At 35.7% G+C, this 16,407-nt stretch overlaps 1 protein-coding gene across 4 annotated transcripts in view; it reads right to left on the bottom strand.

Annotated features, from left to right (window-relative positions):
• The window catches only part of ATP11A (ATPase phospholipid transporting 11A), a 121,402-nt gene that overhangs the window by 32,758 nt on the left and 72,237 nt on the right, over nt 1-16,407 (bottom strand). For all 4 annotated transcript variants that reach the window (XM_069004267.1, XM_069004284.1, XM_069004277.1 and 1 more), the window contains exons 5-13: nt 15,037-15,144; nt 11,603-11,731; nt 10,984-11,087; nt 8,303-8,353; nt 6,780-6,844; nt 6,310-6,391; nt 4,898-5,048; nt 3,516-3,713; nt 930-1,103 (exon numbers count right to left, since the gene is read on the bottom strand). In XM_069004267.1, coding sequence (XP_068860368.1) covers nt 930-1,103; nt 3,516-3,713; nt 4,898-5,048; nt 6,310-6,391; nt 6,780-6,844; nt 8,303-8,353; nt 10,984-11,087; nt 11,603-11,731; nt 15,037-15,144 — 1,062 coding nt within the window. The remainder of the gene's footprint in view (nt 1-929; nt 1,104-3,515; nt 3,714-4,897; nt 5,049-6,309; nt 6,392-6,779; nt 6,845-8,302; nt 8,354-10,983; nt 11,088-11,602; nt 11,732-15,036; nt 15,145-16,407) is intronic.

The following is a 16,407-nucleotide window of genomic DNA, read 5'->3' as shown; positions in this document are numbered from 1 at the left end:
AAAAATTACTGAAAAAATTACTATAAAAATTACTGAAATACTTTGGCAGCTCAAGCAAACCACTTCCTATAAAATATCAGATTGTTTGGTAATGACAGCTCCTGGCACCAGAAAGAGATTTCTATTTCATGGATACCTGGCTGTGTTATATCTCTACCTTTGTGTTTGAAATCTATTCTTCTGTGCTGTTAAATACAATTCTAACTGACTGTGCCATTGTGATTCCAAGATAAAAACACAGCATACCTCGGGACCACATTCTGAGGGCCATGGGTGAGAGACATAAGGCTGCTGAATTACACAAACATATTTTAAGAGAACTTATTTTGTCATAGTGAAGGGTATGACATGAAGTAACTGTGAATGATATGATACTGTACTGATGTAATTAAAAACACATTTTACTTTGGCTGTGATTATCCTGGCCATATACACCCTGTTCACCTGTTGACATCTGAAGACTCCTGAACTTTCAACTAACTTTGCTTTACACAGCAAATAGCCACAATACATACGTGCTGTAGGTAGCACACTTCAAATTAAGTCACATTTTAAAGTAATTTAATTTGATCATAAGCCATTCTCTGGCCCCATTTTCACTCAGTGATGACTAAATAAGTGCTTGCACTAAGCCCCCATTTTCCCCTTTGAGGATTTTCCTGTCTTGCTTTCCCTGTCTTACTTTCCCTGTTGTAGCTAAGGTTAAACAGAAACCAGTTATCTATGTCTGTAGCTATTAACCACAGGAAGTTCTGTATTTGGGTTTTAATTCAGTTTTACAATTGCATTTAAATGAGAAACTTCCCATTAAGCCTTTAAATCTTACTCTTAACTAGGAAATGAAAATGTCTATGCAGTTATCTACTTTGATTAGTTCAATTTTCATGTTTCACTGTAAAAAACCAAGAACATAGAAAGAGTTATCATACCTTTCCACTACCTCCTGGAGATGAATCAATCATATCAATGCCTGTACAGTCATGGAGGATTTGTCCATTGCAGATAACATGTGGTACATAAACATGCCCTTCGATGCAACATTCTACGAATTCCATGTTGTTCTCAGTTAATGTTCCTGTTTTATCTGTGAAGACATACTCAATCTGCAAATGAGCACAAATTAAAAACAGCAGGAATGTGAACAGAGATTTTCCACCACCTCTGAACAAAACTGAGTTTCTTACAGGGTTACACCTTCCTTTCAAGATCCTTAAGCTCTTTCAGAAAAGAAAGACAACCATTTCTTTGGGCAGTTATCTTCATAGAAATATAGGCCCTGAAAGATTTTATCCTACAAGAGTATCAAGCAATGCTATCTTTTGCCTCAAAATACATATAAATAATGTGTTTAAACTACTTCCACTCTTCCCTCTAGGTCCTTTTTAGTTTTTAATGTCTTTCTTCCTGCAAGAAATATATTTTTAGAAACAAAATGCATACAAATTTCATTTCCCAGGGATTATTATTTAATGCACTGCCTGGATTTGGATCAGTTACTGTCAGAACAGTCTTTAGGGCAGTATCTGAATTCCCCACTACAATTACGTTAGTTTTAATGACCATTGTGGATACATACAGTTATACACATGGGCACTGTAATTGCGCTGGAAACACTCATTTTGTCTCAATATTGAATTTTTCATTATCTTTCACAATGAGCCCCAGTGCTTAAGTCTAACAACATTAAAAATAAAACCAAAATCTGAACAATAAACTAGAAGAACTAGATTGGCTCAATATTGGATCCTGGATGTAGGTATTGTATACATACTGCATGTAATATTTGATAAGAGAATGAAGTAAGGTAAGGAACTAAACTTTGAAAATAAGGCTATTATTTAGAATTCATTAGATTGTTTAACCAATTTCACCATTTATGCAGTGCACTGAACAAACTAAAAACCAAATAAATTTTTGCTCTCAGTCTTCAAAAACATTCAAAAACAAATCACTAATTATGCAAACTTTCCACTGAGATTAACCTTTGTAATATCCACTAATCTGAAAAGGCAAATGCCAAATTTTCCAGTGTTTTTTTATCTGTGGACAAAACACCCAAAATTCAATCTTTTACAGAATGGATAGGATTTATACGGATTTTTTTCATTTCAACCCCCACACTCAGTTTCATAATACAAGCTACAAAATGCTATCAATCAAAGATCTTTTAGTCATTCAGTGTGTTGCTTTGTCATAGTGTTTCCTCATTTTCAGACAGACCCTCCTGTTTCACTGGGCACCACTGAGAAAATCCTGGCTCTAGCTTCATAGTACCCTCCCATTCAGGTATTTGTATAGACTGGTAAGATTTTCCCCAAACTTTCTTTCCTCCAGGCTGGACAGTCCCAGCTCTCTCTACCTGTCTTTGCATGAGCCATGCAAAGTCCTGTCCCTTGCCTTTGTGGCCCTTCACTAGGCTCCCTCCAGTATGCCCATGTCTCTGTACCAGGGAGCCCAGAATTGGCCACAGCACCCCAGGTGAGGCCTGGAGAGGGGGAGGATCACCTCCCTTGACCTGTTGGCAACACTTTGCCTAATGCAGCCCATGATACCATTGGCCCTCTTTGCCATAAGGACACACTGCTGGCTCTTGTTGAACTTGACTTCCATCAGGACTCCCAAGTCCTTTTCTACAAAGCTACTTTCCAGCTGGATGGCCCCCAGTCATCCAAATAATTAATTATCAGGGTGGGAGCCAGTATTCACCCCCAGGGGACACTGCTAGATAGTGGCCTCCCACTTTGCACTGCTGACCACCACCCTCTGAGCCTGGCTGTTCACCCCTTTTTCAATCCACCTCACTGTCTGCTCATCCAGGCCATAATTCATCAGATCCTCTTTGAGGATCTTATGGGAGACAATGTCAACTGTCTGCCATAATACTGAAATACCGGGTACCACCCTTAATCCAAATAGGTATGTATCCTTAAAAGCTTTATTACCAGTTTGACTAGAAAAATAAATATAGCATCTTATTTATGAATTTATTTATTTGAAAAACCTATGAAAATATTTTTAACTGAGATCTTAAGTTTTTTCTCAAACAATTCATCTGTATCTGTCTCAAGGTGATGATTTTCTTAACAGAGAACAGAATTTCTTTTCAGAAATGAGAATGACAATCATTTTAACTGATGAAACTTGTGTCTGGAGACACAATGTCAGTCTAGTCAGACAAAAAGGGGGTTTTTTCCATCTAACTTTTAATCTAAGGAAGCTAGATGCCTATATAATTTCCCTCTATAATCAATGGAGAGAAAGTGTTTATCCCTTAATAATATAGTAATACTAATTGAATTCCACTGACTGGGTGAGAAATCAGAATTTTTAACTCTGAAAATAAAAATATCTAAAATTTTATTTTTAAAATTAATCAGCACTAAAGAAAATGCACATGTAGCTGCAAAAGAAACCCCAAAATAAAACAAAACCAAAAAACCTTGAAGTGACAATTTTAAAATAAAAACCTACAGTAGAAACAGTTGAAAAAAAAATTATCATTCAATGAAATTTACCTGTCCCAACTCTTCATTGAGGTCAGAAGTATTCACCAGTGGTCCTTCACCTGTATCCTCATCAAACATTTCTTCATCCCATGTAATGAAATAAGAACCGAGAAATTTCTGCATTTCCACAGTGACATACATGGATACAGGAATAATGTAGTTGAAAAGAACCATGAATGCAAGGAAGTCTGTAAAAGCTTGAAGAAACTGCCAAAGAAACAAGATGAAAATATTGATTTTTCATGTGCCATTAAAGACTGCAAGATTACTACATGTATTTACAAATTGCTTTTTTTTAATAACTTTCAAACAGCAAGCAACGCCTTTCACAGCTCACGGTTCAGCACAGGATGTAGACCTTCATGATTTATAACATCACAAGTGGCAGGAAATAGAGCTTTTTCTTTTAAATTTGCATTTTTCTTTACAGATATACAGGTGTAGAATACCGTTACACAGCATTATTGTGAAGTTCTAGAGCAACTAACGAGCATGGTGAAGACTTTTTTGGGGAACAAGGGAAACAGGTACACTCGAAAAATAGCACAGATGCACAGCAACTCCTTCAAAGATTACCAAATTACATAACTTGCAGGCAGTATCTCGTAAATAAATAAAGGGTTTCCTTTCCCTCTCTCAACACAAGCAGAACGTATGCACATAATCTGGCTTAACTTTCCAGTGGTGGAGACTTGGTGGAGCTACAGTCAGCCTGCTGAGCAGGCTGAGACAGTGCTTCTGGTGGTAATGAGAACTCTGGAATGCCTGGCTAGCATGTGCTCCTCACACATTTACAGTAAGGAAGCAAATTTTCCCCTAGTCTGATTGGGAGGATTTAATGAAATAATATTGTGCTTTCTGTAGTGCAGGGTTCAGTTCACTACTTTGGATCACCAGGGTATCTATTCTGGACAATATCCTTGTTCCTGTAAGAACATCTGGCACTAGTGACTGATGCTGTCTGATGCCTCGAGTGCTCAAGACAGAGCAATATGAAATGAAGCTTTTGAGGGGCATTTTTATGGAGAGTCTTATAGCAGATTCTTCTCAACATGTCTCTTACAGGACTGCCAATAGCTGTGGGATTCCTTCCAGCTCTGCATTTCTCTGCAAGAAGTCAATTCTTTAGTAATTTATATAAATAACTGGCAATTCCAAAATATTTTCATGAAGCTTTTTATACTAAACCAAACACTTTCTCATCAGTTAAATTCACACATACAACTTAAGGGCAAAAATTTAACATACAACCTTTTTACAAGTACACTATCACCACTGTTAGCAAAAAAAGCATGACTGGTAAGTAAGCAGGCTGTATATACTTTTCAGTAGAATGTCTATAAATTAAGGGTTTAGGCAAACTTTCTTGTTATTAAAATTTATTTCCATACCAAATTTCTTTTCCTTTCAGGCTCTGTTTTCTGATTATACCATGGCTCATCACGAAATGGTTCACTCTGCCAGGCATACTTCAGAATAGTATTTATTAGTGCTTTACTGACGAGAATACAGAGGTATACGACAAGAAATACATTCATTGATCTAAAAAAAAATAAAAAGGCAACTTAAGATTCCCATTAGCATATAAGCTACAGGTTTATTAGAAAATGTTATACATCAGCCTAACATTTGCTGCAAGTCTAACAATGCTAAGATGTTAAATAACTCTTCCAAAATGCTTTTCCAATGAAGAAAAACATTACTGAGGACCATTTTCTATTTAAAATGTTAACTGCTATAATTGTTTCCAAAATGTGTGTGACACATTACCAAAACTAGTGTATTAGTGAAAGCAATAGCTTAGATAGACTAATAAAAGAATAACTGGGCTTGTATCTGCAGACCTTTTCATGCCATTTCTCTGAATCAATATAAGATCACTCACATAAGTATTTTTATAGAAATATAAAACCAAAAAAGAACATTTTGCTATGGAGCTGTAATGTTCTAATTCTAGGCAGATCTAAAAAAAGAGCAAGAACATTTTGCATTTAAGATTATATTTTCATTAATGATGGGCATGAACTAAAAGCCATGGGTTATACATCAATAACAGTAGAAGGAGACACATCATCGCTGCTCAGTCACTGTGTAAGAGAAGGGCTGTCAGCTGGTCAGTCCATCTTGCCTCAATCAATGATATCTTGTTTTCCACAAGGTTGGACACCTTACTCAGAGCTGATGATTTCAGATAGCAGAGCAGGAATAGAAAATAGTCTCTATTTTGAAAATAGTAAGCAACCAATGTCAGCTCACTCCTTAAGGATAGCACTGTCTTACTTTCCCACCATATATGTCTGTATGGAACTTCTTAATTTTAGCTAAACCATGGAAAACATGCCACAGTCAAGCACTGTTACTGCAGCTGATCCAAACTGAAGTGCATTAAAAAAAGTTACTTTTACTGAATTCCAAGACTTACTTGCAATGAAAAGCATTGAATGCTAGGATAATAAAAAAACATAACCTTGGAAAAATGTCAGTAGATATACTCCAACCAGTGAAAGAAAAGTCTTATGGAATAACCAAACATCATACACTAAAAAGCTGAGCATTAATTCAAAATGGCTTTATTTTTTAAACATCTAACAATAATAATTCAGTTTTGAGAACCTCATTTATATGGTGTTACATACATGTCTTGTATTGTAAGTAAAAAACTATTTAAAAATAAGCAGATTTTAAGTCTACCTTTTTTTCATTTAAATCAATGAAACATACACTTCTAGAGAAAAAAAATATCTGATTTGCACCATTCAAGCATGCAGCTTTCAAACCCCAAAACAAATACTAGAAATTTTACTTCTCTACAGCAGATCGCTTCTGTGATTTTGACTGGTAATTTAATGCCATCTTAGTTTCCATGCCAGTGTAGATAGCAACACCTGAAATTAGACAACTTGTTTTACTAAAGATTGCACAGTGCAGTAACTGCAAAAGAGCACAATTCACTACATCATTATACTCTGTCATTTCTTTAATTCTTTAGTCTGAAGAAAAAACCCACAGATTTGGATGATAGCCCAAAATTAGAAATGGCTCTATTATCTTGGTACTAAGAGAGAAATTTTAAGCAGCATTTACATCCCATTCCAGTCACAGTTTCCAATTGCTAAAGTGTTTCTATGTAACAACATTAAATATTATCAAAAAGTTGTAAAACAAGTGACTCAATAGAAATCATATGCCCGGTAGTAACTGTAGGCTTGTAACCTTGTTTGGTGTTTGCTTATTATTTCAGGGTCCATTAAAATAGTCAATAGAAATAGTTACCAAAGATTTTTTCTGTGTTTTTTAAAGTGGCTCCTCTAAGAAGCAGATTTTCAGATCCTAATGGCCTGCAAAAAGTAAGTATTACAAAATGTTAACATTTAGAGGAAAACATCAGACCTTAGTGGAAGTCACATAAAACAGGAAATTAGTTTTACTAAAAACCTTTTATTTTAACAAACTTACAAGGCATATTTAAAATTTTAAAGTGAAAATGAAAAATAGATAAATAGATGTCTAAAATTAAACTCACAATTTCATAATTCAAGTCTTAAACCAATGCACCTCAATGCCACAAATGTAGGTACCCAAATAAAGACTTAACACCTTAATTGCACAGTACTTGTTTTTAAAAGTACTAATTCTAGTATTTTTTAAGCTTCTATGAACTACAGTATCCTCTATGTTAGAACTACTTAAGGACAATACACTCTTCCATTTTAAGTATAAATGGCATACAAGATATTTTTGATACTTGCTGTAAACATTTCAAAAAATGCCAATAAATATAGGTAAAATAATTTATTGAAGAGTATGGAATTAATGTAAGGATCTCAATGAAGTTTAAATAATATTTTGGAACATGATATATACATTAATCATCATATGAGTTCAAAACCAAGGACTACTTTACAAGACAGACAGCATGCAGAATTGTCAGATTCTATCTATACAGCAATAAAACAGAACAAAACAAAACAAAAAGTATATTCAGTGTTTTCAAACGTCATTCAAAGTGCACTTGTGGTATGAAACTCCCAAAAAATCAAGAAACTCCAAACAAACAGGGCCACAATTCTGATGTAAAACCTGAAACTTGTTCCAAGAAACTAGTGGAACATGAATGACCCAGATCAATCGACAGTTTCCATAGCAGATTGTGACAGAAATTAACAGTGTACAGACACGCTGAGGTTAGGAAGGCACTTAGCCAGCACTAAGTAACTCCCCACATGCTGGGATCTGGGCTATCACCCCAGCAAGCAGCTTTCCCTCCTACTGCTTTCCCTCTTTGTGGCAAGGATCAGAACAAAATCGGGTACAGCAAGTTGGATGTTGTCTTCCTTGAACACACAGCACCATGGACATTTTAGACAGAAGTACAAACACACTTAGTAAAATTAAAGACGATCATCTGACATGTTCAAGCCCTTCAGAATCTAAGAAGAAAAATGAAATACACAAGTGATACTATTCATATTGTTTAGTGCACTACCAAGATCTCACACTAATGGGGCAGTATTGTGCAAGTGCTGCCAAAATCCTATCAACATCATTTACAAACTAAATACATTTCAAATAAAATGGAAGTTGAATAAAGACATTAATATACTAAAGAAGAGAAATATGATTACAAGATGAAATATTTATTATTTATGAAATAATAGTCTGGAGTCTACTATGAGAAAAATATTCTAGCACTAAGACAAAGCAGCACAATGTTGGTGAACCAAAGGTAATTCTCATTATTGATGCTTATTCAACTGTGAACTGTTTAAATGTGTAGAAACTCCAGATTTCCCCACCTTGCAATAGGCTCATTCCTATCATGGTAAACATTTATTCGACCAACAAATCTGAAAGGGAAATACACAAGTAGTTTAACAGTACTGCTAATAGATTATTTGAGAAATATTTTCTAGGAAGTACTTATCACAGAGAACATTTTCCAACTGAACAGGCTCCAATTATCCAGAACATGAACATGAACATAAGAGATACATACAGATACACACTTAAAACATGTAAATACAAAAATACAAAGAATGGTAACTTGATATAAATTTTGCATATAAAGAGATGTAAGAAATTATAAAATTAGGGATAAATCTTCTAAGTAGACCCATGAGCAAGAAATAAGAAGTCTTATTCCCTAAACTGCCTGAGATAAGTCAGTGTAATTACTATCTTTTACAACATCTAAAGCCTACAACTGAATTAAAACCAAAGCAAACCAAAGCATAGAGCTAGTAAGTAATTCTCCTTCTGAATATCTGTAAGTACATTTTATCTGTATGTGGTGGCTTGACCCTGGATAGCAGCTAAGCACCTATCAGCCTCTCGCTCATTCCCTCCCCAGCAGGATAGGGAAGAGTGCTGGAAGAGCAAAAGCAAGATCTTAACAGTTCAATACATGAAGGGAAAAAAACAAGTGACACAAAGGCAACCACTCACCACCTCCCATGAGCCTGAGGATGTCCAGCCAGTCTCCAAGCAACAGCTGCTTTGGACGACTGCCCCCTGGTTCTATTGCTGAGCATGACACTATGGCACAGAACATCCCTCTGGTCAACTGAGGTCAGCCATTCTGGCTGTGTACATCCTCAGCCTCTTGCCCATCTCCAGCCTATTTGCTGGAGGGGCAAAATGAGGAACAAGAAGTTTGACACTGTGTAAAAATTTGGCAACAATAGCTAAAACCGTGGTGTGCAATTAATGCTGTTTTAGTCTCAGAGGAACAACACTACACCACACTGGCTGCTATGAAGAGAACTGACTTCATTTCAGCCAGGCTCAGTACCCTGTATTTGCAATACTTCTGTCCAAGTGCATATGCTAATGCAAAGGGGATTAAGGTGGACATTAGTGTTTTCAGTGGTAGAGGAAACTGTGGGGAGCTGGTGGGCCTGTTACCCCAAAAGGGAACCTCTGAGGCTCAGAGGACTGGAAACCTGTCTGCTTAGAGAATATACAACATGGTAGGGGCCACATCTAAAGACAATAATGTACAGTTGGTTATGATGCAGCATGATACAAAATAACCATGTGCCTTTGGAAAAAAGATTCACCACTGTGTTTTGTCGAGAGGCAAAGTTTCAAGTAAAAAATCAGCAGAGATGCAAGCTGACTACCAATAAGCATTTTCACTATTTGTGAGTCAACAGCTGTCCCAAAGAATTTCACCATCTATAATGAGTTTCAACTTCCAGCCATTCACTTTGAGAGCCAAGTATTTAAAGAAAGGATCAAACAACTGATGGACTCAATATTCTAAAGAACCTATTCTCACACAGATTTCTAAACCAACTTCTTAATCACTAAGATTGGGGAAAAGAGATGCCTTCAAACCTCAGAAATAAGCAATGTTTTTTCTGCATCTTCCAACAGCATTTGTTGTCAAAAGAGTGCATCTTAGCTTGACATCACATTGTTTTCTGTGTCTTATTTCAGCTATTTTTTACTGTGGCAGAAAAAACAACTGTTCTCAATGGCATAGGACTTCTTGTATTACTATGAAGACAGAAACCTCAAAAGAGGCTTCTCAAGATTTATCATTAGGTTTAGTGGAATTGTGTACAGTTCTTTTGTAAAATATTGAGTATAGTAAGACTTTATACAACTTTAGACATTTTTCTTCATGTTCTGCATTAAGGTGTTTTGCTAATCGTGATGGCTTCATGCTGTCATTAGTTAGTATTTCAAAGCCTGTGGTGTGAGGTTTGTCGTTAACAACAGCAGATGTAAGTCTGTATTTAAAATAGTCTTGCCAATTTAAATTTTTTCTGGCTAACGTCCTGTCAGATCTGATTAGATTGACAGTGGCTTTACTTTGTAATATGACTGATGAATTTCTCTACCAGGAGCCGAAGTGCTTGCCATTTACTTACTGTTCATTTGCGCTAGAATGTTACTATTACCTTCAATCTGCAATTTCTTTGCAAGAATCTTTTTAAGCCACTTCAGTATTTTGTGAGTCTTTCTTTAGTTAAAACTAGATAATATACTCTGCAAATCCATTTAACTGGGTACACATAAATGGCAACACTTTGCAATACTTTGCTGAAAGCAAAGGAGTGCCAAAGGCAACTTCATATTGTGGAACATCCTCTTCCTGTGGAGAACCTCACAAACTGTGACATACAGAGAGAGAGTATGGGTGCCAATATCAAGAAGTATACTAAGTATTAGTAAAGCTTAATTTCTTTCTTATTTTTGTATTAAAAAAAAGGAAACTGAAGTTGTAAAATTTTTGTCACATTCCTCAGTGGACTGCTTTGTGCCATCCCCCTTTGGAGATCACTACCCCAGAGCACATCTAGGGAACTACCTGCAGAAAAGGAGTATGGATGGAAGACCTACTTGACTTCAAGCTCACCCTGGGGCTCGCTCTAACCAGAGAGATGCAGCCAGTATCTTTTCATTATGATATTTTTATGATTTATTGCTAGGGTACCTTAAATTGAACAGGTAAGGATCATTTTCTTACTTATAAAGGTCAGGCTGAGGTTGTTCACATTCAATGGTAGCATGTAGTGCATCGATTTCTTGCTCATTGCGAAATGCCTTTGTGTCTTGAACAGCATAGTAAGTCTGGAATAAAAAAGAACATTTAGATAAAATAAAAAAGGACAGATACACAAGACATTAATCTGTACATATACTTCAGTTCAGCCTGAAATTTACTAACTTTTATGCAAGAGCTCATAATTCAAATAAGATGCACCTCAAAATGCTCCTAGCTGGGCATCTTCTTATATGGTCTTTTCCAATCACTTTTTTAAATGATTCTACAGTTTCGTGCAAGTACCTTTCAGTGTATTCATAAATCAGGTCACCATGAAAGCATTTAAGTACAAAAGGTTAGTGTATTATCACTGCAATCTGCATGCCTATACTGGACACAGACAAAATCACAAATAAATGTCTTAAAATTTTTCATAAAATAGTATTACTTTTAGAGAAATGAAGTCAGATGGTAGAAACATAAATCACACAAATTAGTGTACATGCTCACACATCTAAGCATGAAGCCATATTGTGATCTGTATCAAAAATTAAAAGCAAACTTTGCCTTAAAAAAAAAAATGTATAGAACATTTAATTACTTTGTGACTGGATTCACCATCCAAACTAGTTGTTGTAACAAAACATGTTCCATCTCCTCTACTACTCGATAGGAATATTAAATCACATGGGAATTTTTCATCTTCTTTTACCATTACAATATCTCCAACCTAAGGAAAAAACACAAGAAAATAAAATGCACGTATGTAGCAGCCCAAATTTCAGATTTCAAAATTAAAACCTAGATTAACACAAATATTTTGAAAATTCAACAATTTTTATTTACACCAGGATTTTACCACAAGAGTAAAGAACTACAGAAATATCTCTGGAAAACTGAATTATACCTTGCAGAATGATTGAGATCTACTGTTTATGGCTTTCCTCTCAGGATAACCATCTGGCAAGTACTGTCTTATTAAGTTTTGCAACATTATTTGAGAGATGGAAGATATTATCCTTAAGACTAAATAAAACAAAACTGTTTCAAAACCACCAGGAGATGTGAGCTGCTCTCACTGGCTCATGAGGATAAGCATCTAGACCCAAATATTACAAGTAGGTGAAAAAGCCAACAATTCCAAGTCTGCTGATGAAAACAGGATACATTTTTAGCATAATTTAGCAGAATTGTGACTAGAAGTCCATCCTATTTTTATCCATTTACCCTATTTTAAAGGCAAGAAAACTAATTTTTATTCATGAAAACATAGGCAATATTTTACAGCACGTTAGAATGCCGCAACAGAACAGCCAGCCAATTACAAATTCAAAATATTCTTGAAAATCATTCAAGAAAAATGGCTTTTTCTACATTCCTGGAGGTTAAACAAGCAGCAAAGCCATACTGTATATTCTAAGAATATCAGGGTTTTAATAAAAATCCCATCAAAAATACACAATTTTTGCAATTGTTCATGTAGGCCAACATCTGTTGAATACACTTTTATGTCATAATTTATTTTAATAAGAATCAGCTTAATCATTGTTCTTGTTATATGCTTATAAAATGAAATTCCACTATCCTTAGCAGTTGGCAGGAGTCAGTTAATTCCAGTTGAGCAAAATAGTCTGATAAAAATCAGCAATAGTAATATCTAAAAATAAATTTTTAGAATTAAGATAATAAATGAGATTTATCTAATTGTAGATATGAAAAAAGCTTTTTTTTCCTTAACCAATAGCAATGAAAAATTGCAGATTGTACACATGGCACAGGAGAATGCAAACTCTAAGCATACCTGCAACAATCAGGTAAGAAATTCTCATTTTCCTCATCCCAAAACAAATAAAAGTACTAGTGCATAGCACCTTATTAAAATTTAAAAGGTGTTCCAACATCTGCCACTATGTCAGCTAAGGATGCAAAGAGGACAGGGACAGGTTCTTTCTGATGGTGCCCAGTAAAAGGGCCTGAGGCAGTGGGCACAACCTGGAACATGGGAGGGTCCACCTTATTTTCATCCTGTGGGTGACTGAGCACTGCAACAGTTGCCCAAGGAGGGTAGTGGAGTCTCTCTCCTTGGAGAGACTTAAAACCTTTCTAGATAAGAGTCCTGAGCAAAAAGCTCTTGGTGGCCCTGCTGGAGCTGGGGGTTGGATCAGGACACCTCCAGAGATGCCTGCCAACCTCAACCATTCTCTGATTGTGTGAAAAAGAACTCCAACTTTTAGCAATTCTTTTCTTCCTTCTTTAGTTGAATGCCCCCAGGCTTTAGGTGCAGACCTTTATACAACCTAGCCTGTTTTCTCATGCAATATAGAGCTGAGAATTTCACCCATTTACGAATACACATAGATATCCCTTTCCATGAAAGTATTTTCAAGGTCTGTCTCTCCTGTAATTTAGTCACCCAATGTACACACTCTGAAAAGCAACAAATAGGGGAGAAATTAAGAAAATATGGGCAACAGATTAACCACTAAAATTCAAAATCCAGTTGCATGGTACTTGACTATTTTTGTTTGGAATATTTAACTGGTTAGGTACACACCTGGAATTCTCAAGCATGTGATGCCCTATATTTTTTTATTACCAGGAAGCCCTAGGCAGAAACTATCACACTCAAATGGAAGGTCACAGCAGAAAGGCTGTGAACACTGTTGATGCACTTATGCCCAAAACCCGCAGAGCATAAAAAGACATATTAGAAATAAGAAAATTCAAAAAAAATCTATCAAATTTTCTGAGTTCTAAAGAAAATAATGTTAAAAAGTTAATCTACTCATAAAAGAAAAAAAAAAAAAACAAGCAGCAAAAATTAATTTCTGAAAATATATCAAGAAAGAAATGATGCAGCTTTTACAAGATCAATGAAGAGATTGTGATTTGATAGGTTTTGAGAAAATATTTAGAATGCATTGCGTCTGTACATATGCATGCATCTGTATACATAGCACTGACTGTCACAATCAGGCTTAAATAAATTAATAATGTGCATAATAGTAGTTATACCCCATCCCTGAAAGTGTTCAAGGCCAGGTTGAATAAGGCTCTGAACAACCTGGTCTAGTGCAAGGTGTCCCTGCCCACGGCACAGGGATTAGAACTAGATGATCTTTAAGGTCCCTTCCAACCCAAAGCATCCTATGACTCTGTGATAATGACAGTAGACAGAAAATAGGGGAAAGATAACTCGTGACAGAAATTCCAAGTTAAAGAATTGAAAATGAAAGTAACACTTATGGAAGGAGTTACTTAATTCTAGTTAAGCAAAACAGCCTGATAAAAATCAGCAATAGTAACATCTAAAAATAAAATTTCAGAATTATGATAATGATGCCATGAAGATTTTTTGCCTTTTCTTTTATACCCCTGTTATACCTTTTTTACAACTTCTGTATTCTTAGTGCTTTTTGCCTACATTCTTGGACTTGTTTGTCAAGCTGAGAGACTAAACATTTTAGAAGCTTCATAGGTAGAGGATGGTGTGCCCCAGACCCCAAGGTCCTCTCCAGAACACATTCTGTAAACTAAGATAGAACCATCCAAGGGAAGGCTCCTTGGGGAGGAGGGCTCATTCAAGCCTCTCATTGGGGAATTTTTGATAGATATGCTAATTAGTAAAACCTATAATGTGATACCAGGTCTTATGGGTGGAATTTGGGGGGTGCATTCGGGTGCATTTGACCTGGACGTGTGCACCTAAGGATCCTTAAAATAAATACCAAGGTAAAATCCCTTTTCCCCTTCTAACCGTGTATGACTCTTGATTTTAAGACCAGGAAAAGGCATCATAATAAATGAGATTTATCTAATCTCATTAGATAGTTTAACTCATTAGGAGTTTAATTTTATAAAAATATTTTATTTAGAGGCATAAAACTAAAAATTAGTATACTATGGGTCTAATCTCCATTAAATGCAATAAATGCTACATCATCACACTACATTTCTGTGTAACCTGTTTTATGTGCGAAGTGTACAAGAAGGGTGAAGTAAAGTCTGACTCACAAAATCTGTCAAGTTACTTACTCTTAATTTTCGGCTTTGCTTTCTAACCAGTTTACCGTGCTGAATGAAATGAACAGGGCATTGATTTATTGCATTGTCAGCTTTATGTCGCAGCCAATCTTCATAACCCTAGAAAACAGTGAAATGGAATGATGCAGTGATGCACATTTGGCTATAAAGACACAGAATAGCTCTAGCTTGCAAGAAAAATTTTAAGAATTATCATTGATCACCATAAAGGAAAAAAATATTCTCACTAGAACAAATGAAATTGTGATACATGTCAGTACTACAGTCGTGCTGGATATCTATGAAAAAGAGCATTCATGGTTACAATTAGTCAAACAAAACCATGTATTTTAATGAAGACATTTGGATGAGTAGGGGTTTAGAAAGCATAGAACAGTTTCTGGTATTTAAGTGATCATCTCTTGCTTATGCTCTGTTGACTCCAGTAAGTGCACAGTACTTATAAAAGCAGTTGAATAGAAGGCAGAAGTGTAGAAAATATATTTTGGAAGAATGGGACTTTATCCTGCAAGATGATAAAGAGATGACATGACAAAAGGTTGTCATATTTGATGACTGTCATACAGTTAAGCCAAACCTTTTAACCCTATATACAATATATAGTTGTGAAGAATTTTGTTTCAAGAGACTTTGCAGAGTACCCTATTTTTAGTGCTCAATTACCCCATGGATTTGTGTTTTATACAAGCAGACAAACTAAAGGATAGGGAATTGCAACTTTCCATTGAGAAGGTCCTGCCATATGACAAAGATTGGGACTGACAAAGTCATCAGTGGTTAAGAGATGGAAAATACCACTTGTAGTGGTATTTTTACATAGCATTTTTACATCTAACTCTTTTGAGCACATTTGAAAATTCAGTGCAGAACAAAAGTACTACTACTTTGGATGGTCTCAAAAATAATCTGGGAACTCACAGAGACTTTATGACTTTGCTGTAATATACTTCCAGGGGTTGGTACAGCTCCTCAAGCAGGTCCCAAAATCTACCCAAGTCATTGAGAGAAAAAATCAAGGGAATACACAGAACTGCAGTACCAGGCACAGCACATCATAACCCAGGCTTTGGCTGGTCACTACTAACAGTAAGACTTTAAAGTGTAACATTTAAAATCTTAAGACTGGGAAAGCCATGCTAAAATACTAGCTCTTGCACGTATCACAACTTCTGCTCAACAAGAAGGGAATTTAACTATAGAATATACTCAGTGATGAATAGTTACCACTGTAAAGAAAGAGAAACACAGCTCTCCATGGCTTCTTTGAAGACTCATGAAGGAAAAGTCTGCATTTAGCATAAAGACTGTGAAGGTAGTAAGTTATCTATTAAGCTATCTATTAAGGGACAATCGAAATTATGC

The sequence above is a fragment of the Aphelocoma coerulescens genome, chromosome 1 (assembly GCF_041296385.1).
Source record: "Aphelocoma coerulescens isolate FSJ_1873_10779 chromosome 1, UR_Acoe_1.0, whole genome shotgun sequence".
NCBI classification, from domain to species: Eukaryota; Metazoa; Chordata; class Aves; order Passeriformes; family Corvidae; genus Aphelocoma; species Aphelocoma coerulescens.
Note: the sequence above shows the minus strand (reverse complement) of the source record. Positions and strands in the feature narration are given on the sequence as shown.